Source organism: Strigops habroptila, chromosome 2 (genome assembly GCF_004027225.2).
Source record: "Strigops habroptila isolate Jane chromosome 2, bStrHab1.2.pri, whole genome shotgun sequence".
NCBI classification, from domain to species: Eukaryota; Metazoa; Chordata; class Aves; order Psittaciformes; family Psittacidae; genus Strigops; species Strigops habroptila.
In genome coordinates this window covers 98479387-98506983 of record NC_044278.2, presented here as the reverse complement: position 1 = coordinate 98506983, position 27597 = coordinate 98479387, and the positions used below count along the sequence as shown (strand labels likewise).

General features: G+C 44.5%; 1 protein-coding gene across 3 annotated transcripts in view; it reads right to left on the bottom strand.

Moving 5' to 3' along the window:
• Positions 1 to 25141, bottom strand: part of SMAD9 (SMAD family member 9) — a 43019-nt gene extending 17878 nt beyond the window's left edge. The window contains exons 1-4 of one of the 3 annotated variants that reach the window (XM_030477683.1): positions 25004 to 25141; positions 9838 to 10464; positions 4020 to 4277; positions 1033 to 1170 (exon numbers count right to left, since the gene is read on the bottom strand). In XM_030477683.1, the coding sequence (XP_030333543.1) occupies positions 1033 to 1170; positions 4020 to 4277; positions 9838 to 10249 (808 nt within the window). In that variant the 5' untranslated portion in view covers positions 10250 to 10464; positions 25004 to 25141. The remainder of the gene's footprint in view (positions 1 to 1032; positions 1171 to 4019; positions 4278 to 9837; positions 10465 to 25003) is intronic. The other 2 variants (XM_030477684.1, XM_030477686.1) reach the window with 2 other exon arrangements.
• Positions 25142 to 27597: the final 2456 nt, after the last annotated feature.

Genomic DNA, 27597 nt, shown 5'->3' with positions numbered 1-27597 from the left:
ATGGTAAAGAGATTAAAGTATCTCAACAACTTATTTAAAAGTACTGGTACCTGATAACTAGTTATTATCTGGCCATTCTGTGTATTCATCTGTAATTAGCACTGTCACCCTTGTCATCCTTCAGCTCCAGTTCTGTGATACATACATGTTCCTCACTGTTTCAGACAGCTGGCATTATTTTTTTAATGTGCATGTGTGTGCACTGTGTTCAGTCCTCATGCCATAAAGGACATCTGTTTCGGACTACAATATGCTGGACTAAAAGAACAATGTTGATTTTTCCTTTGCAGTAGCAGGAAGGCAAAAGAAAATCCAGCTGAGAAACTCCATTTCCCCTTGCTGCTCTGCAGCAATGGGCTTTGAATGGTGGAGGCATGACCTGCCAGCAGTAGTCTGGAGGTAATGGAGACCATGCTGGAGAGGTCATGAAGTTGCTTTGAGGGGAGCAAGGAAGATCCCAGACCCTTCTACTCTGATGACTCATGACCTCTCCCAGTAAAGCATTTTTATATGAGGACAAAGAGTTTGGCCGTCCATAAAAATCTCTCTGTACTTCAATAGAACATGTCCTTTTCTTTTCTAGCCAGCCAGTGATGTAACATTAATACAAATATGGCAGTAAGAAAGGTCCTAACCACAAGGCTTTAAAGTACTTGAAACCCAGAACTGAAGGTGATAAAGAAATCAGTTCTGATATTTATAGTGCTCTTGTGTGTTATATTGCCTCACTATTCTTGATTTGATATCTTTGTCTTTACAACGTAGATAACAGTGTTTGCTTTCATTAACAGCTTTCCAAATGTAATCGTTCTTGAATGCAAATAAAGACTAAACTCTGTAACTTCACACATAATTCACTAAATTCTTAAATCAACCTATTTTGCTAGCTAATGGATGGGTCTAGTACACAACCTTACAGCGAAACTATCTGAAACCTATTATGACAGATCACTGAACCTTCTTGTTCAAAGAAAAATTTCTTTGCTTAACAGTTGTTTTATTTTTTTAAGAATAATACAAATGGTTATTTACTTTCAGCTTCTCCATCGGCAGATTTACCTCCATTGGGCAAAGACAGCACTAGTTGACTTTCAGCTATTGCATCCATTGACCGCCCATTGTGGGTTCCTGGAGGTTCTCTTGCATGGTAAGGTGGAGGTGGAGTTTCCACTATTGCAAAGAAGAAAAGAAAGAAAAGAAAGAAAAGACACCTAAATCAATACAGTGGTAAATTCTCCCTGGGTTTTCCTAGTGAATACTTAACTTCTTTAGCATTGTTTAGCTAAGAAGGGCAGGAAACAGCACGAATCTGAACCCGACCCCCTTTCAGTCTCCTGATTAAGACCATTACATGTTCAGGGAGGATGGGAAGGAAGGCTGTCATGTTGGACCTGCTGCACTTCAAAGAGAGAGGGACAATCACAACTAGTGCCTCAGGCCTGGACCGGTGTCCAGTCAATCTCTCCGTTAACACCAGTTGTTACCCTAAGAAAATAATGCAGTTTGATCTTTCAGTTCCAGACTTCTTTCACAAATGGAAAACTTGAAGAGGATGATTTAAAAGCAGAAGCTTCAATTGATCCTCTGGGAGAAAGCTCTCTTTCTTCACAGGCTATTAAAAAAGCCTATGGAAAGCCTTTACGCTTTAAAATCAGACTTGGCAAAACTTCCTCTAGATTTGTCCTTTATACCTTTGTCCTACAAGGGAAAGCAGTCCCTCTTCTGGTTTGTTCAGTTTCCCATCAAAGAGCAACAGAATTGGTGAAAAAACATGGAGAAGAGGTATCAACCCACAACCTGCCCAGCTCCTGATTTGTTTCATTTATGGCACAGTAAGCTAGAAAACAGAAGGTGACTCTAATAGTGGGGATTCTCAAGAAAGACAGAAGGGTTTAGAAAGCCAAAGAAGAAGGGACATGTTGGAAAATGTCAACATTCACCGCATAAGCACTAAAACATATAGCTTTATTCATTTGAACAGCAACTCAGTGGGCTTATATGTAAAGTATAGCCATATACAAGCTTGCAAGACTGAGGGTCTTTTTAAGGAGACCAAGGTTTAACTTGGTTCCAGGTTGAAATTTCCTCTTGTGTTTGGGGTCTGTTGGCTGGCCCTCAAAACAGAGCAACTTCACCCAGAGTGGATAATTTGGACTGTTTTGTAAGACAAATATTGAATCTTCCAAGTAAGTACTGCACAGGAATGTTATTCTATTTAAGAATTGTTCAGGATTTAGGAATTTCATACACTGTATGATATTTCTAACATATAAAATGACATAACCCTCCCACAGAAAATGCAACAAGCTAGAATAGTAAAACAAAATCAAGAAAGAGTGGAAAAGAATTCAAGTCAGAGAAAGGAATATAATGTGGTCATACAGGTATTTTGAATGTCTACACCTAAGTCAGCAACCATACACTCTCTTTATACTCACTAAAGAAAAATAGGCATCTGCAGACATGGTGCATCTCATCTACTTTAGACATATACGTTAAGATGTAATGCATCTTGTTCTAGGAGTGCTTGTTTTTCTCCACTGATCACAGAGAGAGTATAAACAATTGCACAAGATATAGAAATGTGCATTGTTGACTTGGTCCTACCAAGCCCACCCAAGGTTCTTGATGTAACTCCAGTTTGCTTTAGATAGTCTTCCATCCCTGATTGTTACACAGGCAAATTATGCTTATCAGCATGCCGTGTGCTGTGATATACTGAAGCTCAGGTTGAGCCACTTCCATTTTTCAGTAGCTTTGCAAGGTCTCAAGTTCAGTTAAATGCACGAGTCAGAGTCATTACATAGTTGGAATGGGCCTGATCTACCTGTCAGGACCAGCTCCACTTAATCCAGCTTGATTACACAAAAGTGAAAGAAAAGATGGGAGAAGACAAACAAGTCCTACTACTTGATGGAAAGCTTCAGTGTTGCTAAACATGATTTAATCTGAAGCATAGATCTAGAGAAGAAATGAATGAAGGTCCATTCAATGAATGGAGAGGGAAGGAAAAACACGTTCAACACATCACACTGTTGAATTGTCCAGCTTAAAAAAAAGTTCAAATACTAAAAATACCTTGTAAAAATAAACACCTTTCTTTTACACTTAAAATCAAAATAGGCATATCACTAAGGACATGAATTTAAATGCTTTGTAGTCGAGCCATTAAAACATTTAGCTACAAGATTCTGACCTGAATTAATCTTTGTGAAAAAGCTGAGATGATTGAAACTATTTCAGAGTTACAACAAAATGCAGAAATGAATCTTAACTATGTTTTGATATTAAAGCCAGATCTCAGCTGTGTACATGACATCTTCTTGGTTTATTTAACAGCAAAAGCATAGTCAAATCTCAGGTAATTAGAGCAGCACTAAGTGAGGAGTTCACAATGCAAACAATCTGAGTGACATAACCTTAATGACCTCAGAGCTGTGGAGATAATGAAACACATTCCAAAATTACAGGAATTTGCCTGGTGGCTTCAGCAAGTGTTGGGCCTGATTGTTAAACACCTTAATTTCCTGTATAAGTTTATACAGTCAGTGGGATCACCATACATTAAAAAATATTTCTACATACCGATTTCCTGATTTTATCCTGTCTCCCCTGATGGAGTTTCTAGAGGTCCCTAGCTTGACAATCTCTATTACAGGCGCCTAACTTAAGTCTTGCAAGTGTTCTTTTCCATGGACTGTATTAGAAGCTTGGATGGGCAGCTTTAGGCAGAAGGTGGCCTGGCACACCTGTTCCTCTCCTCAACTTTCCCCTTACAGTAATCATGAAATCTCATCCAGCGGGATGACTACAACTCTTAGGCCCTTGAGCATCACTCAGAAGGACTGGGAACCAGTATTAAGAGACAGTCAGAAGAAATCACGTTCCAAATCCATCCTGTCCAACAGTTCAGTCTGTAGCTACAGCTGCAGGGGAAGCACACAGAATTGGCACCTGACTCCAGGCCATGGCAAGAAACTCAACTGCCTCAGTCAGGGTGTCTGAAAGCTCATTCTTACCCGTGAGTTGATAGGGACTTCCTGGTCCGGAAGAGCTTCCTGGTGAGTTGGGATAGCTGATGCTGTTAGGCGACTGAGAGAACATGTGGCTGGGTGATGATGGAAAAGGAGTGCATGGAAGATGCTGGAAAGAATCAGGATAGGTGGCATTGTGCGGCATCAGTGGCTCGCTGTGCAGAGAAGTGTTTCGAAACTTGGCAAGAAGGCTGAGGTGAGGGTTAAACTCGCTGTGTCTCGGAACGAGTACAGGAGGTAGGACTGAAAATAAAAATGAGAACAGAAAAATAAACCTGGTTATAACTGCATTCTTGAAAGTATATCTCTTTGTAAGTTAAAAAGAGGAATATTCCATGCTGCCCAAATATTGCTGTCTATATACAAGTTATCGAAAGGCAACAAACCTGTCCAAAACCAAGCATCAAAAGCAGATTTGCAGTCAGTTGCAGCAATTCCATATGCAAAATATAGACTCATTCCTGATTTGAGCAAGGTACTATAAAATTCACAGGTAGGGCATGCACACACAGTCTTCTTTCAGAAATGCAAGAGATGGCACATACCTCCCTTTCAAAAGTTACCTATTCCTTCTGTCCTGAAAGACTGAGCATGTCAGGAGTTTGCTAAGTACTATCACCAGCATTTGCCAAAACCACAGCCAGGTTTAATAACAATTAACAGTTGTTTGCAATACACTGTACATTTTACTACCAGTGTTTCACAGATGGGCAAAGAAAGCACAGACCTGGAGCTAGACACACAATTTAAAACCTTTTCAGGTACTTGGAAAGGTTGCCAGCCAGACAGTGGGATCTTTAAAAGGAAATGTAAATGGCAATTCAAATATTGCAGCAATACTAATTTAGCTCTTGCAATATAGTTAGAAAAGATCTAGCATGAGGAGGCAAATGTCAATGGTTGGTACTTAAGACATGCAAAATGCAGGTCAGAAAACTGAAATACGTATTAATCCATGCAAATATTGGTCTAATAGAAGATATCGCCTCTTTTCATAAACTCACTTCACTTATATCTCACACCATCAGTGCTGTTAACAGCATTGCTGCACTGAGGAACCTAAGGTTGACCCAAATAATTTTGGATACTGACATATCAGATAAGAGAGGGTAATTGGAGTCAAAACATTTTGGGCAACCCAGCTACAGTGAGTTACCTATGAAGATGCAGCCCCTAGGCTGGAACACAAATCTTGGTACCCCAAGATTTCTCTATTAGTTACTAACTCACATAGTGCCTAATTATCTTAGCTAAGGCCTTAAACGTATGTAGGGGGAATTAATCCCCAGTTGCTATCGTGCAGATCTAAAAGCTACCTGAGAAGATAAGGAGGCAATTTGAGTTATTGTGACAAGGATGAATTATCCCAACACCAGGAACAATTCAGCAGGCTTGTATTGATTGACCTCATGTCCAGAGTTCCTCTGGCCTAAACACCAGCAGCACATAATCTTTCAGTCTTATCCTTACTGGCTTATGGAAACAAACAGCAGTGTGCACTCTTGGTTATAAACGCTGACAGGAATATATGGTTTGAACATGTTTTAACATATTGTTTGGTCCCAAAAGCTCCGTCTAGGTAAGGCCAATTCTTTTTAGGAAAGTTAGCCAACACCTTTGAATTACAGCGACCTCTCATTTATCCAGCATAATGAAAGAGTGGAATAATTGCTACAAAGCAAATAATGTACAGATAATGCAAAACATGTGCATGAGAAGAGGCTGCAGGAACACCCTCATTGGAGTGCACCCTCAGTGCACAATGACTGCTCAGAGAGCTGGGGCAGTTTAAGCAGGCGGAGGACCAGTGTCTGGTACCAACAGGAGGTTTACAACCTCTTGCTTGATGTAGCACTATGCTGCAGCTGGGGCAGGGTTAAATCCTGCTTCTGCCTACCCACTGGCATATACCATTTAGGAATTTGCACGTTACTCATGAATTGAAGAACTGAGTCCTGAAAACACACAAAAGATTGGACCAATGACAGGGGATCACTCCAGAAGTTATCTTCTTACCTGTCTCGAAATACAGGCACTGGGATACCTGTTAAGAGACTATATGTAGACCCTTATCTGGCCCAATGCACTTCTGGCCAGCACAAGGGTGGTGTTCTGGAGACTACTTTCTTTGCTTCTGCCCCTGATATGCCCCTACGTGTGGAATGAAGAATTTGCTGCCACCCTTTTAAGTCCTTTGGTAGAGAAAAGTATTTCTGCTTTTTTATTGCTTCTTCAACTGTTTGGATTTCCTAGACTTTCCAGGTAGGACTCACAGAAAATACAGGTATTCACATGTGAGATGCATTGCCCAGTCCTCCGTGGATCTCTTCATGGCCAATGGCAAGAAATAGACTGTTTTACTGCTCAGTTAATCTGCTCTATATTGGGACAAGATAGATACCACCACTGCAGAAGTGGTTTTGGTGAGCTGGATCCCTCCCATCCCATGCTCCTGTGAGCAGCTCCAGACTGGGCGCTGCTGCTTCTGGAGTTTTCCTCTGCTGTTCCACAAAACTGGTATGATGCTTGCCAGGTCTGTTGCTGCTCAGCCAGCTCTGACCAGCAGCCTTAGAAACAGGGAACTGGCGATCCCTTTGCATCCAGCAGAGGTGCTGAGCACAGGATAGCTGTGCTGCAGCAATGCTATGCAGCATTGGGAGGTTGGCATCTCGCTGCAGGTACCATTGTTAAGTGGCTATCCTCAGCCCTGTGAGAACTCAATGTGACTTCTCTAAGTAGAAGCTGAGATTCTGGATGTGTGAACAGCACTTGTCAGGGAAAGCCTTTGACTCGCCCTGAGTGAGTCAGCAAGAGGAATTTTCAAGCCTTGAACTCCTTCCCAGCTCTGACCAGGGTACTCTTAATTTCTGCTCTGCTGCACAGTTTTTGCCACCTCATTCAATCTTTCCAATGACTGCTCTGTGGCTGCCTAGAGGGCTAAAGCCTTTGTGGTGGTAAGAAATTCAGAGATTTTCTTGTTTGTAGCTAAAAATTCCCCAGAGGGCCGCCTTCTCCTTGTTCTTTTGGTAACAGATGTCACTCTCTAGGGCTTACCACTCTGAAGGAAATATGACCAGAGGCACGAAACTGAGTGACTGAGTGCACTGGGACCTGTCTGTCCTCACAATTTACCTGTATTGTCTCCAGTCAGTGGAGTCCTTTTCTTCTACCTGCTATTCTCCATAGAGAGTCAGAGTTGGATCCTTCCTTCCATGCATGCCGAAGTGTTGATAATGTTTGTTCAACTGAAGGCAAATATTGTCATGTCTCAAGTCCTGTCACTGCCTTTCCTGCACCAGGCTTTCTCCTATTCCCTTTGGTTGCAACAGTTCTTGCTGGAAACCTGGCTATGCCCAAAGCCTGTGACACAGGAACGTGTCCAGGCGGGTTTTGAATGTCTCCAGAAAGAATGTCTCCACAATCCCCGCAGGCAGCCTGTTCCAGTGCTCTGCCACCCTCAATGTAAAGAAATTCTTCCTCATGTTGAAGTGAAACATCTTGTGTTTTAGTTTATGGCCATTGCTCCTCGTCCTGTGCTGGGCACCACTGGAAAGAGTCTGACACCATCCTCCTGGCACCCGCCTTTGATATATTTATATGCATTAATGAGATCTCCTTTCGGTATTCTCTTCTTTAGACTAAACAGGCCCTAGATCCCAGCCTTTTCTGTGGTGATTTCACTGCTGCCACTTTCTCGCCAAGCTCATTTCTTCTGTCTCACCACCAGCTCTTTGCAGCACAGCTTCTAACTGCCTCTGGCCTGGAGCTGCATTACTGCTATTTGCAGTGGTGTAAGTTGTACTTCCTTGCTGCACCTCATCTTTAGTAGGGAGGTGAGCTTCAGCTTCTAAGCTGTCCCTATAAGATCAGATGGGGAGAATACAACAGCCCAAGAACAGTTTCTATGGAGAACTGGCATGGCACAGCTTGAATCCTCGCAGCTGTGCCTTCTTTCAGCTCCAAAAAAAAAGGTAACGTCCAAAGTGCCCGAAGTCCCTCCTGTGGGCGAACCCCTGTGCCCTGAGAACTGCTAGTCCATGTGGGTCCACATGGGTTAAAGCTGTGCCTTTAACCAATCCAGCAATATTCAGACCTGCACCTTGGCCCCAACTCATTTACTACTAGAGATGTAGCCAGTCTGCTGCACAGACAAACAATAGAGACATGTTCACAGCTGAAACCTTCTGAGTTTCAGGGTCAGAACAACAAGCTTTGGCAGCCATTTAGCAGCTGCTGGATTATCCCAGTACTAGCATTTGTTACTTGGCACTGAACAGATCAGAAGAGAATGGTTGAAAACAGCCCTGCACAGTGCTGTCAGCTACCGTGCTGAGGAATCTCCATTAACTACGCTGGAGTTATAGCAGAAGAAACGAGAAGACACTAAAGACTACAGCCTTCAAAGACAAAGATACACAAAATGAGCTATTTTATGAGCATCTTTTCTTAGATTCTTGAAGAGTTTATTTTAGCAAGGCAGGAGATCAGCTCTTTCCACTGAAAACTGTTGACAACTCACTGCAGCTGTAGAATTTTAATTGTGACAATGTTTACAGCAGTTCGGAGATACAACTTCAAAATGACAGCTCTCCTGCTGCAGAGGGACTATCAGAAAAGGGAGTAGCCCCTGTTGTTTAACAAGTGTTAACAAATGTCTTTCCCTTATTTCATCTGTGTGAAAAGAAACATCCCACAGTTCACTTATCTGATCCTAATGTCACCTCAGAGTAAAGTTCATGCCAGACAAAGAATAATCACAGAATAATAAGTATACACTTACCAACCGTACCCATTAGTAAATTAAATTACTGTGATTTTTGGCAGCAAGGGAGAGTTAGGTTAGACATTAGAAATCATTCTGGACTGTAAGGATTGCAAAGCAATAGATTCACTTGCCTGGGGAGGTTGTGGAGCTTCTATCACATGGGATTTTAGAGGTCATTAGAAAAAAATCTGTCAGGAATGTACCTGGTAATTTGTTTTGGTTTGTGAGTAGAGGCAGAGGAGAACAGGATGATTGCTCCAGCTGTCTGCCAGCCCTGCTTTCCAAGATCCCTATAGAAGTTAACACTAAACACCATTATTTTTTAACAGCTGTTTCACTGACACAAAGCCCAGTTAAATGACCCTTCAGTGAGGTTCTAAGTTTTCAATGCTGACCATGTACAATGTAAAGAGGATCATCAGTGGAAAAATTCAAAGTTTTATGGGAACTTGTGGCATTTATTTCACGTAAACTACCCATTTAGGTAAGTAAATCCCACTGAAGGCAGGCCACCAGGCATTTTAGGAAGAATCAACTGATTGGGTTTCATATCCACAACAAAATAAGCCATGTTACTGCAACTGTAATCTTTAAAGAGAGAGATAGTGATACATTTTCCTGTGGATTAATGAGTCAATTGCTGGGTTTCAAACAATGAGACATAAATCTAGCCAGGGTGCTAAGCCTAGCCTAGACTTCATGCAAGCAGACACCAGTTTGCAGGGGGAGGGCTCAGAGGGCAGCCAGCACCCAGGTCCATGGAGAAGAAGCTTTCAGCACCCTGGACAAGATCCAGGGGCCCTCGGGGGTCCAACACAACACAGAGCTGGTGGGCAAGGTGCTCCTTACTCCCCGCTTACTCCTGACTGCTGCGACTGTGACACCATCAGGCAGGTAAAGACCCAGGGTCCTTCCACCAAATGGAGCCTGCCTTTTCAGATTTCAGAGCACAACTCGGTAGGATGCACAAAGACTAGACCTGCTACCAGTGCAAGAGCTAATAGAGAGATGTGAATCATCTGCAGATGATATAATTACCTGGGGTTTCCACCCGCCGGTAATGGTAGGGGTTAATACACACTTCTTTCTGTTTTGAGCCAAATGGGAACTCACAACATTCCAGTGGTTTCAACTCATGGTGAGATTGCAAATCAGGCCAACGCCACACTCTGCAGTATATGACATGGGGAAGCCCCTTGCGGTGAGACACCTGCAGTCTACCATCCAAGGAACGTGGGATCGTGACACATTTACTGGGCTGACCTGGGCAGCTCAGAGCCCTTTCCAGCTCTTCCATGGCACCTTTTTTCTTCTTTAACTTCTTCACCAAGGAATCAACAGCTTTTTCTGCCCACTTTTCCTCTTCATCTCCTTGTTTCCAGCCCAGCAGCCTTTTCACTGCAGGGCTGGTAAAGGAGAACAAGGAACTGATAGGGGTGCTGGAGTGCATAAGAAGCAGAGATTACACACGAGCGTCAACGGAAGCACAAATTGCTCTCCTGCCTTGCAAGGCTTGCACAGAGTTTCCACAATATTGAGATGGATGCTTCCTTCACGGAAAGGTTCTTCCACACATACGTTTCTGTAGTCTCAGGTACTGGTTACAAGTAGTCCAACAGAGTGAGTCTCAGAACTTTCCAAACATTAAGATACTGCTGATGAAGCCTGGAATAGCAACACAATACATAGTTAGGCTTCACAAACCCCTTTAATTGTTCCTTCAATAAAATCTTTTCAAAGAGAAATGATTCAAAATGTGTATTTCATTTTCGTAGAATCATAGAATGGTTTGGGTTAGAAAGGACCTTAACATCATATAGTTCCAACCCCTCCCTGCCATGGGGAGGGATGTCTCACACTAGACCATGTCACCCAAGACTCCATCCAACCTGACCTTTCAATGGTTTTCTGTTTGGTTTTGCTGTTTATTTTGGGTCCAAGACTTTCTTCCCCATTACCCTCCACACTCATTTTAGAGTTGGACTTTGGAAAGCAGTCACTTCAATTTGGGTTTAGAGTTTAAAACACTAGCCAAATTGATGCAGGGTAGGGGTTATATTTACTATTAAAAAAAAATGTACCCCTTTTTTTAAAAAAAATGCTGGTAGCTGTAGGTTCAGCTCAAACATCCTCTACAAAATTAAATCTGTAATATTAAATTCTATGGAAGTATACTGAGTAGAATATTTTTCTGACTTCAACTCTCTCTCTGCCTCTCCAATATCACTCGACTGTTAAGAGTTGTATAATATTAACTGAAAAATTAATTTAAAATTCAACTACTCCCAGATTTCACTTAGTGCCTTTGAAAGATCTATCACTTTTCTCTAAGCTTATTTACATTTTCTCACATGCCAGAGAAACACCTTGTTTGCCTAGCCAGACTGCTTTGCTGTCTCCAACAATTCACAGTTTTTTGGATGAAAATCACAGAGTTCTGGACACGGTTTGTGCTGGATGGTTCCTGAGTTACCTCTGCTAGGACTTGCCACATCTGACAAAGTCCAACAGAAAGAGTTTAGTTCTTGAGGTTTTGGGGTTTTTTTCTTTTTTTTTTCTTTTTTTTTTTTTTTTTAAATGTAGCTGGAGCCAGTCCAATTTTAGCTGAAAATGACATATTTCCACTGACTAGAACTCTGAGGAATAACGTCTTTGTATGTCAAGCTATTTATGCTTTAATTATACTCCTTGGACCCTCTGTGCATACCAAGTCTAAAGGTCTGAACTACACAAGGTCACTTAAAGCTGGAGTGGGGGCAGCTTCTAAATGGATGCCTTTGGAGAAGCAGCTCCATGACTGTCCTAGTCCACCCTTGAGTCCTTCTTGTCCCCCACCAGTAAAGGCCTGCACATAGTCCTCAGCACTGCTTATATGCAGCCACTGAGGAGACAAGAGAGGTATTGCCTGGTGTTGGGAGCAGCATGGCTTCACAAACTGTATTATTCTGCAGTTTCCTTAAAGGCACAGCTCTTGTAGAGTTGCAAGGACACCTGGGGACACTGAGTGCAGGCACAAATACAACATATTGAGATGGGAGGTCAATCCCAAAGACTAGTTCCTTGTCAAGACTCTGATACCCTCAGCAGTCTGATACCCTCAGCATCACACAACTCTGGAGCATGCTGCAGGGTAAGCACATGTGGCCCAGGGTATCAAAATCTCTTAGACAATGTGCAATGTTTGCTGAGGAACAGTGACCCCCTAGAGCTGTTCTCCTCCTAGACCTTCTGTTTTGTTCTCATGCCCATTCCTCTGCCCAATTGCATTACCCTTTAAGATGTCCAGCACCCTGAGAAAAACAGATACACGCAAACATAAGGAGCTTCTCCCTTATTCCATGAGAGCAGTAGTGATGACGGCAGGGGCTCAAATTCCCCAAAGCCTTCCAGAGAGCTAAGGAGATGGAAGCACTTGCCTTCAGACAAGAGAATGGATAAAAGTGGCTCTTTGGCATGTCACAAGCCCCAGCAGAAGCTGTATTGCCCCAAGAGATTCATATTCCAAGCACCAGTGAACAGGACACTACATGAAAATATGAACAGAGGGACTACAAAACTGGAAGGAAAGGCAGGTACATCTTTCTTCAGGCACCCACCACAGCATCGAGCTCTGGCTTATGCAATTTCTACATTATCAAGCTGTGTGTATGTACAATTGTCCTCTGCTGTCAAGAGAGGCTCTTGGCAAAGCATGGCAGAAATCCTCCCACTCGCACCATTCAGCAATCAATGATCAATTCCACAGAACAGCCCAAACTTGTCTCACCATGCAAAGAGAAACTTCAGATTCAATTTTTCTCCCACTCTGTATTAGCAAAAATCCAATGACCTGGAGCATTTAACTGGGTAGTTACTAATGCCTCTTAGTCAAAACTGAAGTCTATTCCAAACGCTTAGAGGGTACATGTGAGAATGAAGCAAGGTCAGAATGATCTATCACAGGAAAAAAACCCTCAAGCTGCCGGTAAAACATAATGTGGATAAAATTTAGGCAGGCAGCCTCCAGCCTTTGTGGGAGCAGGCTCAGCTTACAGAGCCCAGTGCCAGCCCCATCTAGGCATCCCATGCAGTGGAGGTGTCTGTCGCGCACCGCCCTAGAAAGAACCTGTGGATGATCCACCACCACACTGCTGTCATTGCTCAGCAGCACCAAACCCCATCCTCACGCGAGAAAATGAAATAATGCTGGGATCTCTGTGGACCAGCCCTGAAAGCAGCAACAAGAAGTGAGGAGAGCCTGGGATGAAAGCCCATGGGACCACTAGTGGTGTAAAAGTCTCTGCTCCAGGCTGAGAAGGAAAATGGCTCACACTTCTTATCTGAGGGGGTCCCCCAGGCATTACTGTGTATAAACAACTGCTCCTGATAAGTTAATGCAACATTGCAACCATCAGATACGAAAACATACATGTTCACGTAAAAGTATTGTCCTGAGATTTTCTTTTCCATTTTGACCAAGGTTTTAAATAAACACATTAATCTCGTTCAGTCAAATTAAATAACTCAGCAGTGACATCAGTATGAGCCTGAGCACTATTGTTGCTAGTGGGAGAGTTGCCAGGACTATGTGTATAAAAGCAAAAGCCGTGCTTTGCAGACCATGTGATGTAGTCTCAGATAAGTACATTGCACAATTTCCTACCACACTCTCCCCAGTTTCTTCTTTTCTTCCCCAAATTCAACCAACATACAAAATATAAATGGTATTAAATAAACAGCCTTCAAATAATATTATTATCAGAACATCCTAGTTTAATGTTATTAAACTAGATAATACCACACACTGTTCAGCAGACTAAGCCCTGTGTTGCTGGGCTTAGATACTCCATTATGAAATACCTAGGCAGCTACAATGCTCAGGGCTGTAATGACAGAGATGTGAATTCATAATTTAATTCTAACAGTCTTTCAGGACAGCAGTTGCTTAAGCTGTATGCCTTTTGTAACAGGCAACTTGCCTACCCAAACGGAAACTTCCAATATTGAGATATTTCAAAACCACATTTGATGTATTTTCTGTGCTCATGCTCCATCATGTTTCTCAGTGCTCATCACTTTAGAGTGGCGGAGGGGAGGGAAGTGTTACAGTTTTGATCCATATCCCCACTACATGTATCAAGCCCTGGACCATGCCATAATGGAAGTTCCAGTCTAGTCACCTTTATCTCCCTCAGTGACAGTATGATGTGCTATCATGAGTATAAATCAGGCACCATTCAGGGTACATCCCTAACACAATTCCCTCCTCTGGGACTAGAAGAAAGGCTTTGTCTATCTGTCAAGTAAGGGACCAGTGAACTCCAAATGCAGTTAATCTTCCATGCTGTAAGTCTTTATTCCATCACTGAGTTTAGCCTAAGGCTCTTCTTTAGCGAAGAGCCAAAAGACACTATGGCACGGACCCACCCTTTTGTATCTGTGGCCTGCAGGAGAAAGTGGGACTGGAAATGCTTCAGCCAAGTTCACTGGCTCCCTTCTCCCTAAAAAGACAGTGCTTACCTTAGCTGTAGCTACACTAGTTCTGGGAAACATTTCCGGGCACAGGAACTTGATAATCTATAGAATGAATTATTAGCACGCTATCTGGAATGGCTTTTGTCCATGCCAGAAGCACTCTCCCAAATAACTCTTGTGCACAGTTCAAGAGTTGGCAGGGACCAGGGTCACTCCTAATAAGAAGTCTACACAGAGCCACCCTGTTTTGGATGGTGAGACAGCCATTGCATAGAAGTAAGCCTCTCCATCCCAGCTGGCCTCAAGGCCAAGAACAGTACTCGGCATGTATAATTTATTAGTATGGAAGCAACATGCTAGTAGAATTTACTTGGCCATATAAAAATGTCCAAATTGTTGACACTCCTATCTGTCCTACTCACCCTCAAGTCCCTCAATACCTACTTGGGAAAAACACACATGTACATGTCATGGACCATTCCACCTAAAAATAAACATCTACACAAAAAATAGCAAAATCAGGTACTGCAAACAGCTAATGCTGGGTGAGATGAGTCTCACCTCAAGTCTGAATGACTGCTAAGCTAAGACTCAGCAAAATGGACATGAAGTAGAAGGGACTAGAATACTTTCTCCTATTCCTAAGCTTGCTTTTCACCCTCCAGTGTAGAACTAGCCAGCAGGTCCTCAGATCAGCAGGAGAAATGTGTTCCTTCAGGAACTTCACTGCAGTAACTTCCACTGTGCTATTAAAGAGGCTGAAACATCAAGAGCAGAGAAAAGCAGAAGAAACACCATTGTTGTGGGCTTACTGTTTCCTAACTGCTGAAGTCAGTAAGAGGGGTTCCAGAGCTCATGCAAATTAAACATGCCCTCCTCTGTGTCTCATGTGGCAGCATGCTGACACCTCCACTATGGAAATATTTGGGGAAATCTGGATTTCATTTAATGTAAAGAGGATCCACTGTGTCAGGGAAGACACACCACACCTCGGTAGAATGCCTGTGCAGGCCAACATGCTCATGTAGTTCCCTTTAATCCAATTCCTATGGGTGCAGCAGGGGAATTGTACCAGTCCTTGTCACATTTCATTCTAAGCTTTATGCGGAAGTCAAAACGGAAAACCTCAGGTATGCTATCGAAAACAGGCTTAAAACTCAACTGTGCAAAACCAGTGTACAGCCTTCCCCAAAAGCGCATCTGTGCACGTGTGTGTAAGCACAGGTGTACACAGATGTGTGTATTCACTGGTCTCAGAATAAAGCTCCAAGCTGCTGCCTCCATGCGGAGCGCCTGCCTCAGTTAACTGAGCTGTGAGAAGCATGGTTGTCAGTTTTGGAAATGGCTGACATCATCAGTCTCTGTGTCACTGCAACAGCTCAGTAAGGCCACAGAGGGAGATTTCTCAGAGGGTTGTCTAGACATACGCTCTGCAGTTCTTGTAGATGCATGCGGCTGGGAAATGGAGTCGTGAGACATCTATAGCCAGAAGTCTGCTGCTCGGTGACTAAATCACAACAGAATTGCAAAGGAGAACATTAATTCAGTCAAACAACATAAAGAAGAATGCTGAGAACATGCACCTGGTTAGTTATTTTTACCTAGCACTGATTTGGTTACCTCTACCTACTATGAAAGAGAAGCATGCAAGCTCTCTCAGTGTAATTGAGTCTTGATTTGATTCCAGATGTGCCCAGCTGGCAGCAGCCAGCATGCACCCAGGGCTGGCAAAGAACTTCCCAGGACACATCATCACTGCCGCTCACTATGGGGATCCTCCACACCTTATCAGGGGAAAGGGCTTTAAAATAAACAAAGAAAGGTGTGTCTACAAACACTTGGGCCTCAAATGAGCCTTGGGCCTGCTCACACACCCTGAGCTTGAAGCATCAACCCTGTCAGCAGGGATTTGCAGGCATGGCAGGAGAGAGCTGGGCAGGAGAGGTTTCACACGTGCATTCACTGTGGAAGTGCACACCTGAGCTGCACAGCTACCACTACTGCTGCTCCAGCAATCAGCTCATGGCTTGGGAACGGTGGCCACACGTTACTCTTGAGGCATGTAAATCACTTGAAAAGACTCATGTTCCACTCATGGCACCCAGATCACCATTTGGGATCCCCCGGGGCTTCTTGTTATGCCTGGGACCCGCCAGACAAGGGTGCTGTTATGAACCTATCTGAAACCAGTGTCTTCTGCACCCAACAAAATAAGTGAATGAATTATTCATTACAACGTTACCGAGTCCTTCCACAACCGCAGAACCTGACACTCAGGGTTTTAATTAAATGGGATGTAAAGAAGGTTGTTCTTTTTTTTTTTTTTTAATGAAGAAACTAATTTTTTTCCTGGTTTGACCCTAGACTGCTCCATTTGAAAACAGCTGCAATGATAGGATGTAAAGTGCTTGAGACTCAAATTTATCCACGTTTCACACAGCCCTGGCAATATCTCATTGTTTATTCCTATAAGCTTGACTGAAGAATGCAAACTTCTGAAACTCATTTTCTTGGGTATTTCTCAAGATTGTTCTGAAAGCTATTCTACATTGAACTTTATGTGAAGCCATCAATATCAAAAAGCAAATCTCACAGTGCTTCATGCCTCTCCGGCCACTGTGGAGTCCTCACTGAACTCACTGCCTCCTGGATAAAACAAGGACAAAATTTGATGCCAGTGCCTAAAAATCTATGACATCCAGATAATTCCTCCGAGCTTGTGGAATTGCTCAAATATTACCTTATCTACTCAGCATCGTTCAGCTTCTCTTGACAGGAATAGCACATTCTCATTTGATATAAAGAAGGAAAGATTCAAATATGTAAGCTGCACACCTTCACACAGCTACATAAATTTCCATAGGCGAAACACTGTGGATATGTTTAAAAGGCATAAATTCCATCACAAAAGAAAACGAAATACCCATCTCACTTTTGGTATGCCCATGATGCCTGACTGAGAAGGGACATACCAGTTCCTGCAGTGGGACTGCTCTGGGTGAGCACATGGACAGATGCTTCAACAAAGCTTTGTTAGTGTGACCTAAGATGGAGAGAACAGAGGGGCATGGACACAGTAACAGTATGCCAATGTGAAAAAGGATGCTCAGGCAAGATAGGGGCAATCTGTCTTTCATGTGCACTTGAAGAAACAGGGAGAACATAATAATAGGATAGCTATATGTTGGGATAGTTACCACTGCTGGAGGTCTCTGAGTGCAGATTACACAGCCTTCTTCGAGAAATTTCTTCAGTTTATTTTCAAGAATAACTCCACTGGCCTTGGGGAGGAAGAAAACCCCTTGAGGTGTGCCCTTCTGACTCTATGTCCCCTACTATGACCAAGCAAAAGAGCCCTCGTCTTCAGGTGCAGCACTAGGCTAGCATGACTACACTGGCTTTGGCCCTGGGCTACTTGCATCCTGCTGCTCAGGGTAAACCCAGACCAGAGGGCTGGATGTTCTCACTGATTTTTGCCTTTGAAAATCTCCCACAGTATTTGAAGGCACCCCACAAAATTACCACAACCAAAGTCTGTGCGAAAATATGAAACTGGACCAATTTATCACTGTGATCTCTCTTTGACTGCACTTCCTTCCTTGGTATTAATTTTTAAAGGAAACCAGCAACTGTGATGTTTATATGGAGTGAACCACACTGTATTCCCTGGCTGGGCCACACCGAAGCTTCTGAGATGCCATCCCACAGGGACACATCCTCTTCTCTGCCTCACGCCCTGCTCCTTGCAGGCAGGAGGAAGACCCATTCACCCAGTCCCTGCCTCATCCCTTCCTGTAGCTGCCTTGCTCAGGCTCAGACCAGCAGCTCTGAGGTAGAGCCCCTTTCTCAGATACCCTCCTCCCACAAAACCAGAGGCTAAGGAGCACACATGCCATGGGGGAGCACTGAGGATGTGTTTGTGGGAGAAGGCAGGAGGCAGTGGGATATGATGGGGAGGTGCATCAATCTGCCATGTGGGGCAAAAATGTCTTCTCATGGGTTTGGTTATCCCCATTTTATAGACAGTCCTACATTCCTCACATACCCACCATTCCCAGAGAAACTGTAGCAAAGCCCATCAGTGTTTCTAAAAATGGAACAGTTGGAAATACGCAAAAATAGAATTCCTGCTTTTAAAATAAACGCTGACTCTTCTCTAATACAAAGCATGCAGCCAAGTGCCTCCAGAACAAACACTTCACAAAGGAAGAAGGGGACTAGAAAAGAATTCCAGCTTCATTGCTGGCCTAAAGTTTATATCCACACTAATCGGATCCTGTAATCCTCGTTATCAATCACTGGCATTCTTGGAGCCATTCCCAAAAACCCATTTTAGGAAAAGGATTTGCTTAGAGTTAGACATTAAGAATGTTGTGAATAAGGATACATCTAAAGAACAATTACTTCACCAAGGACGTGGCGCTCCAGACTGATGGGACCTGTCCTGAAAGTTTAGTGTCTTAAGTTGTTAGAAAGGAATGCACTTTTGGAGCTCTAGTTGCACATTTACAGTGCACACAGGGGAAAAGGATAAAGCAAATGTTGTCCTCATGTTGTATGGTAGCAAATCTCACCTACCTAACAGGAGACCTGAAGGCCAGCTGGGTGAGGTTCAGCACGGTGCCAAATAACTTCATTTTCCGGGGAACACACAGAACTGATGGGAGGCTGGCTCCTGCTGGCAGATCTGCAAGGTCTGATCCCAGCAATGGCAACTGGTGCCTGGTTCTCCCCATTCAATGACTGCATCTCACGCTTTTGAGATCTGCTGCCTAGTTGTGCCAGGTATCTAATGCCACAAAGTCAGAGATAACCTGTGACACCAGGAGTCTGCTGGGAGTCTGTTGCCTCTAAGCACCGCACGTTGACAGGCACCCCCACACGCTCTCCTGGCTGTAGCCTGGCACAGAGGCTCCCTGCCTGACACCCAGGACCCCAGAGAGAGGGAGAGACATCTGGGAGGTCTGCCTGAAGGGTTACTTACTCAGTTATGGTGTTAACACAGCAAGCATCTTTTGCAGAAGATTTAACATCACACAGCTTGGCAAGTGAAATATAGATCAATAAATCATATAGCTAGATCATCAATAAAATACTCAAAAGGAAAAACTTCCAGAAGGGCTTCCTCTCTGACTGACAGAAGGCCTGGAGAGGGAGCAGCAGCTCTGCTGACCACTTCTCCTTCCTCCCAGGTGAGAAAGTCTGGCCAAGTGCATATAGGGGGATACATTTCACACACAGCAGGCTTTCCATATACATCATGTTAGCAGTTTTCCCTAGAATCACATTAGCATTTCATTGTGTTCAAACCATATCACATTCAAATCTGTTTTCCCTAAAAGGCTTTCATTGTGCATCACTGTGGGAAATTGCTAATGCAGTGACATATAGGTTCTCCTGCATGATCATCCACAGTAATCCGTGCTAATTGAGCCCTCAGTGGTTTGTGAAACCCTGCAGGGGGAAGAAGGGTGGAGCATCCACAGGGCCTGTGCCTTGGAGAACTGCAAAAAATATGAGCACGGAGGACAGGTAAGCACTAATATTAGTGTGGCTTATCCATCTAAAGATCTGATTCAGTGGCAGGGATTGCCTTGGACAAGGGGCCAATGCTCCCATACAACAGCACTGAGGCATTTTCCATGAAAAATATCTGGATATGCTTGGACTCTGTATGAAAGTTGTTTCACAACAACAGGACTAAGAAAAAAGGAGCAAGAACTTGTCTATCTAGTTCCCTCCTGTGGGGGAAAAAGAGGAGACAGCTGGCCATTCCCAGTGACTTCAGCTGAAGATGTGGGTGCTCGGCTTCTCTGTAAACCAGAACACTTGCTTATGAGATTAAACAGACTTCATATGGCTACGTTTGAGCCTGGAGTATAAAACGAGGGCTGGATTCTCTTTAGCATGTAAGATGACATGCCATACTAACAACCAGCTTCAGAAAACACTGAGCAAAAGGCAGAAATAGGGCCCTGAGTCTTTAAAAGAAACATATCTCTCTTCTGCAAACCCACCCCAGGAGTCCAAGGAATACCCCACCTCTCCACAGCTGTTTCTCCTCTTCCTCTCCCCTCCTAGCACTCAGCTCTGCCCCACATGGCCTGTCCATCCCAAGCAGGAAGCCTTGGTCCCAGCATCAAGTCCTTTAGGACATGCAGCAGACCAGGCATGGGAGCCGCAGGCTGCTGCCTCACACAGGAATGAATTTGGATTTCTCTGCTCTAGATGTCCCTGTGAAGGCCTCATGCTCTGTGTGAAGTAATTCAAGATCTGTTGATGAAAGAAAGATAAAATAGCTACCTCATATGTACTGCAGGGTAAGAAACTGCACATTGGCAGCTGGGTCAGAGTAATTTGACAGAGACAAGAAGGTTTGGATAGCCCAGCAAGTAACCATAAGGGAGTCTGAAAAGCCACATGAACTGCTTGCACCTCCAGTTAATTCTGTGGGATCGCATGCCGCTATAGGCCTCTGGATAAATGGTTTTCCCTCAGGTGCCTCGATTTCGGCATCCGTCATACAGGTACCCTGACTGGGACAGCTTTGTAAAGCACTATGAGCTCTCCTGATGAGGAACCCTGCACTGGAATGCTTCAGAAAACAAACATAAAAAGAAAACCCTGATTTTTTTATTAAGGGAAGATACGGCACAAAAACATGCAAAAAAAAAAAAAAAAAATGGATTAAGTATTGTTGAAATGTATTGACCTCAGCAGCAGGGTTAGTTACATTATAAAGGATTCTTCATCACACAGAGCTTTGCTATTAGCGGATACAACTTTCTGGAAAGGGTACCACCACCAGTTCCTCACAGCATAGCTGCATGACTGAGGGTACCACCAGACCAAACAAACAGAATAACCGTGATCAAGAGACGGCCAATTTGGCTCCTATTGTAGCCATGTAATGAGGGTGAAAGAAAGCCTGAAGCAGAAAAAACTGTAACAACCCATGGGTCTGCTAATTTTCTTTCCTCCTCATTTGTCTCTTTCAGTGGATGGCGAGTTTGAGGCCAATAGTTCTGGGGAACTCTGGAAGCGTGGAACATTTTCAAAGCCTAAACAAAGACCAGGCGTATAGAGAGACTCCAGAACGGGAGTCTGCATGGAGACGTTTCAGAAAGAAAAGCAAAAGACGCAGGATTTTGGCAGGGGTCATGCTGACTGGGAGCAGAACGTAGGTGGGAGAAAAGAGCTTGTTGGGAAATGGGAGGTTGCAGTATCAAGCTGGAAGGTTGCCACAGTGTGGACTAATGCTTTGGCAGCTGCAAACAAAAGGAAGGAGGAATGTAAAAACTAACATCAAGAAAAAGTGTCAAGAGATCCCTGGGAGCACCAATACCTGTGAGGAAACAGAAGAGGCAAAGATGATGCTAAGTTTGGCAGAGGGAAGGATGGTGATGCCACTGACAAGGAAGAAGAGTGGAAAGGAAACAAGTTCTAGAGAGAAGGATGCAGGAAAGAGAAAGTATTTGTCCTCACAGAGTCAGAAACCCACCTCGATCTTAATGCTGTCACAGAAAAACTGAAATTGATTATCAGATTTTCTTCTTCTGTTTTGTGTTTTCATGTAGGGGTGACTGTGTAAACTGAGAAATTAACTCCACTCTGTGTCCACCTCCACCATGCCCTTGCCCAGAGAAGCCGAACCTCAGAGCAAACTGTTCAGCCTTACATCTGTCTAAGATATTGCAATAGTTCTTGCAGAAACCTGCAAATGGTCCTGTAGAACGATCTGTCTAAAAATCACAGATATCTGCACAAAATTTGGGCAGACGATGTTTCACCTGCTTCAATTTAAACACATATATGTATTCGGATCTCAGTCTGGGCTCTGATCCCACAGTCTGTTAGATCCACTCATCTGCAAAAGCACAGCAAGGTTTTCAGCTGATATAATAAATACACAGGGCTCTAGACTCTTTAATTCACTTCCTCATCTGTAAAATTCCCACAGTATTAATCACTCAAACATTACAGACAAAACATAAGATGGGAAATAATTTGGGATATTTTTGAAAAATTAATTTTATTATACTGTGTTCAGTCTAATGCTTCCTTACAACAAATGTTCTCAAAGACAGTAATAGGACAGCAATGATTCTCTCAAATTGTCATTGCTATTACTATCTTTTGCTGTTAATGTACAGTAACACTAATGATTCTTTATACCTGCCTGCAGCAGGAAACCAGGCAGTCTACCAGAACAACCTTTCCTATTTATGTTTGTGCTGTGCTGTTTTCAGTTAAAATATTTATGATTGGGTTTTTTTGTCTTTCTTCCCCATCCCTATAATTATTATTTGTAAGGGGTATAGTGCACAGCAAATGGAATCTCTGTACACTTTCACTGTATTTTTTGCAGCAGACAAATTACCCAGAGCACTTCCCTTCTGGCTCCCCTTATTCTGTTAAATTTCTTTGAAACAGGGTGCCTAGAACTGCTGATGCTGGAATTACTGTGAGCCAGTATCAGCACCAGTGATAAACTCGAGGTAGTGTTTTGGTTAGAGGTCACTTGTAATTAGTAGTCATTGTCCTTTGAATTTAACAATGGAAAAATAAAACTTTATAGAGACAGATTAGCTTGGCCATCAAAATTACAGCACTTTAGCATTCAGGAGAGGGGATTACATGACACACTATCTCCCAGGCTGATAACGCCCGATAGCTAAGGATTCAAATGCAAGATGCAGAAAGTCTGTAAATGAATAAAAGGAGAGAAAGGAGGATTAACTGTCCAGATGTTATGTGATACATTATATTCACACTTCTACACTCCTGTTTTAGTGGGTTAGGCCTCATCTTGTGCCCACTGAAGACAACGGGGCGGGGTGGGGGGTGTGGCATTACTACCAGTTTCTGTGAGAGCAGCTTCCAAACCGGAGGAGCTACCCCGTTTCTCTACATGTATCCCCACCTTCTGCAGATATTTGGCACACATGCACGTGCCTCTTAGCCTTGGGCAAGTCTGTTGATAAAATATTAATACTCAACTTCTTCACAAAGTTGTGCAGTTGACAGCTTTGTGTGTATTCGTTTCAGTTGCTGCACATAGATAAAAGCTTTTATCTCCAACTTGTACCAATTTACAAATCCTGATTACCATAAGCATCTTGATATAATATCCTTGACCCTTATTCCAGCCATTTTTGTGGAATTACCATTCATCAGCTTATGTGCGAGTTAACAAAGTGAAGAAGAAAATGTTTTTAGCTCCATCCCAAAGTGCAGACAGGAATGGGAACTACTGCCAAACTCATTAATGCAATACAAGATATCCTTCTTGATGCAACTCACTTTAAATAGATTTTTGGGCACATTTATTTTAGCTACTATGTCAAATTAACTCAACATTAAAAAAAAAAAAAAAACAAACAAAAAACCAAAAACAAACAAACCACAGATATCCTCAGCTTCTGCTTTAAAATCTAACAGGAAGCAACATGAACAAGCGAGACACTGGTACTTATCAAATCTGAAAGAAGGGAGTTGTCTGGCTGGATTAAAACGGATGAGGTTTGTCTGAGTGATGACATTTGTCCTACCATTGCTGAGGGGAAGAATTTTGCAGTGCTTTCTTCAGCTTACACTCCTGAAGATGAGAAGATAACTCCCACTGCACAAATGCATGCATGTATAAAGCTGCACATTTCCACACATCGGAGATACAAAGTACCAAAACTTGCGTTATCTGCAGTGCCCTTCCCAAATCACCACAAATTCGAATACATTCCTGAGCCAAGCACATCATTTCCCACTTCTGCCAAGGGAGAGCTCATTCACTGAAGAGTTGAGCACACTGGGCTGAAAATTCTTTGCACTAATTTATAAAACACAAATAATCAACAGCCACACACACGTGTGTGTGTGCACAAATCCATGTGTGTGTCATTTATTTTTATTCCCACTAATGCCTCTTTTAAAGCAGACCTGGCTAGCATCAAATAAATTTACCCATAAAAGCAAAGCAGGAAAACACAAAGTTACTGCACAATATCTGAATTGTTAGAAATGAGCCCAACTTTGTATTCCCTCCACTTAGAGCTGCCCTGGCATGGAGATAAAATGACAATAATTCATAACTTGCCATATCGAAGGCTATTGTTTTTGGAAATTTTGGTTACTTGCTAACAAGTAACGTTTTAACTTCGGGGCAAAAAAAGAAAAAAAGAGAGACCCCGTTTGTAGCTGTAATACAAATCCAAATCCCAGCAATTCTGCTCCGTTTTGCTTGGGAGCGTGTCCAGGAGCGGGATTTCTTGAACAGAAAATAACCTCTGAAAGGGAAAGTATTTTCAAACGTGTCATGTGGGTTTTTGTTGGGTTTGTTGGTTTGGGTTTTATTTTTTCCTCCTACTTAAACTAGAGGGAAAGAAACCCGAACAGCGGGAAGACTTGTCAGCGTTTAGCCATCCATAAAAACGTTTTTTCCCCCGCGCTCCTCCTTTCGCTCGCAGTCCTGGCGTCGGCTTGTCTCATCTCGCTACTGCCCCAACCCCAGCCCCCGCCCGCACGCCGACCGCCCCAGCGCAGCGGGGCCGCCAGCCGCGGGGACACCGCGGGGACGCCGGGCACACGGCGGGATGATGCGGCCCGCCTCTGCCGCCCCGGGACCCCGCGCCGCTCCGGGAAGGATGCGCAGCAGCCCCGGCGGGAAGTTTGGGGCGGCGGCGGCGGGACTGTCCCTGGTCCCCCCCGGCTCCTCTCCCTCCCGCGGGACGCGGCCGGGAACCTCGGCTCTTACCTGCCACCACCGGGCGTGGGCTGGGGTCTCGGCGCGCCGCGGGCGGGAGCGGGGCTGCAGCTGCGCGGCGGCGGCGGGGCCAGGGCGCAGCGGCAGCGGCAGCGGCAGCAGCAGCGGCAGCAGCAGCCCCGGCCGGCGTCAGTCAGGCGGGAGCCGCCAGGCTGTATTAGTGCGCCGGGCTGGACCGCGGCCAGCAGCGCCGCTGCCGCTGGCCCGCCCCTGCGCCCCCCCCGCGCCGCCCCGCGCTCGCACACACACATACATATACCCAGGCACACACAGGCAGGCACAGCGGACCTCCCAGCGCACCCGCACCCCGTGCACCTCACCACACGCTGCGGTCCCCCCCAGCTCACCCCATCTCAGGCGCGGAGTTCCCCCCAGCCCCAGCACACGGTCGCCCCCCTCGCAGAGCTCGCCCACGGCACAGACACTGCACACAGAACGCACTCTACACACAGCCCCAGCTCACACGCACCCTTGGCGCACACACACTCGCCCCCAGCCCAGCGTCCCGCCGGAGAGCAGCCGCCTCAAGCGCCGCCATTTGTCCGCCCCGTGGCTCCCCGCTGAAGGGGAACCCCTGCCCCTGTCCTGGCCGGCGCGGCTCGGGGCGCAACGGGAGCCCGGCGGCAGAGCCTGGGCCTGGGGCTGTGTGGGGTCGGTGAGGCTTTTCTGTGTGACCGCGGGGCCGCCTTGGGGCAGAGCCTCTGCTCGGTGCCTCCGCAGCCACCTCGTCGCCTATGGCCCCGAGCACCAGCCTCTGAGCACCCGAGGATGGCCACAGTGGCTAAGTGGGGCGCGGGGCAGCTTCACCTCCGTCCTGCACCGCTCCGGGTGATGCTGACCCGGCTGTTGGACACAGGCGACAAGCTCCAGCTGTGGGGAGAGACTGGGAAGATGTCTCTCTGGGGCAGCTGGACGGCAGCAGAGGGATTTGGGGGCCAGGCACACCAGGGCAGCCGCCTGTGTGAGGTGTCCTACAGAAACCCCCTTCGCCCGGTATCTGGGGCCGTGGCAGCCAGCCGCTGGGCTCCACCAACTGCCGAGGCAGCGTCTTCAGTTTGCTGCCCTGAAAATCTTCCTGGCGATTTCATGAGCTGGGCTCGTAGGACCTACACTTAGCTTTTAACTGCAATGCAAACAGCAACTAATATCATTTGTAAATAGGATTAGTAATACCTGCACAGGGTTTTTGAATGGTGCCATCAGTTCATGGGACTGGCCAGAGAACAGCAAGCTGCAGACATTATTGGTGAGCAGATGTATTTTCTGCTCGAGATACTACCTATTAAGCCCTCATATTACCAATGAGGAACCATTTCTAGCTACATAACGTATTGTATTAGCTGTAATAAGGAGGGGCTGAAAGAGAAACATCAGGGAAGTCAAGTGGCTTCAAAGACACTTAGAAATGAAAGGCACTCATGAAACTGGGGCTGTAGGCAATGCTAGGAAGACGTACCAGCTGAGCCTGACCCTGGTTGCATTGAGGGGGTTCCAGTGAAATTGCACTGAGCCTCTTGAGGTCAATCAATAAATATGATTAAAGATACCATCCTGCTGACATTTTCACCAAAATTTTTTACATTGTAAAACATGACAGAAAAGCTAATATTGTTTGAGTGGACATCAGAAAGCCACAATGGAATTACAGCTCCACAGCACAAATTTATTGAGGCATGTGTGTGTGAGGGTTGTGGAGGAGCAGGTAGATACAATGTAGCACCCTGAATACCTCTTCGGTATTTTGGCAAAAAAATCTTAAAATACTGTAGCTTCCCCACTGCTCTGTGAGATCCTCCTGTGGGAGACTTCTTGACAGATGAGTGGCAGAAGAGATGTTGTTATTTATGAATCACTGTAAATATTAATAAAGTGCCAATCGCACATTCTAACTCAGCATGACTTGAGATTTTGTATCCATAATGCTGTTAATTTTTAATTTACGCACTTAAGTCAACACACTGCAAATGCCATACCTAAGGGCTCTCATCCCCAGGTTCTGCTGGGTCTCACTGTGTCTTGTCCAGGTGTTGAAATCTCCAGTTTCTCATGCCTCTGCTCACAGTTGCTGCTGTCAGCAAATAGGTGGAAGGACAAGGTGGGTCTGCACAGCCTGGTGTGCTGTCTCAATTCACCTTGCCGTCTTCATTGGCAAGGTGAATTAAAACACCATTTCTGCTACTGGAGTGATCCCAACCAGTGGGGCATAGCAACAGATCCACTGCCTAGATTTATCAGCCAGTTCCTAAATCTTTACTTTGATAGTATAGTCAAGTTAAATAGGCATAAACTATTTGTGAAATGACTGAATTGCATTCATCATTGTATGGTACCAATTTTAACTGCACCATTTTGAAAAAGTCTAGCTAAAAGAGATCACGTAGGTATGTATGTAGATATAGATATATTACTAGAGTTTGATAGACTGCAGATTATACAGCAGGGAATGCTTTTTTTGCGTACAGTTATATTTCAGATCATGTGGCTGAATATATGCTGAGGTTACCTGTGTTCTACTAAACCTATTGAACAATGTATCTTCTCAGGAGCAGGGCTCATATATCCCACTTTTCCTTTACTCTTTCTCC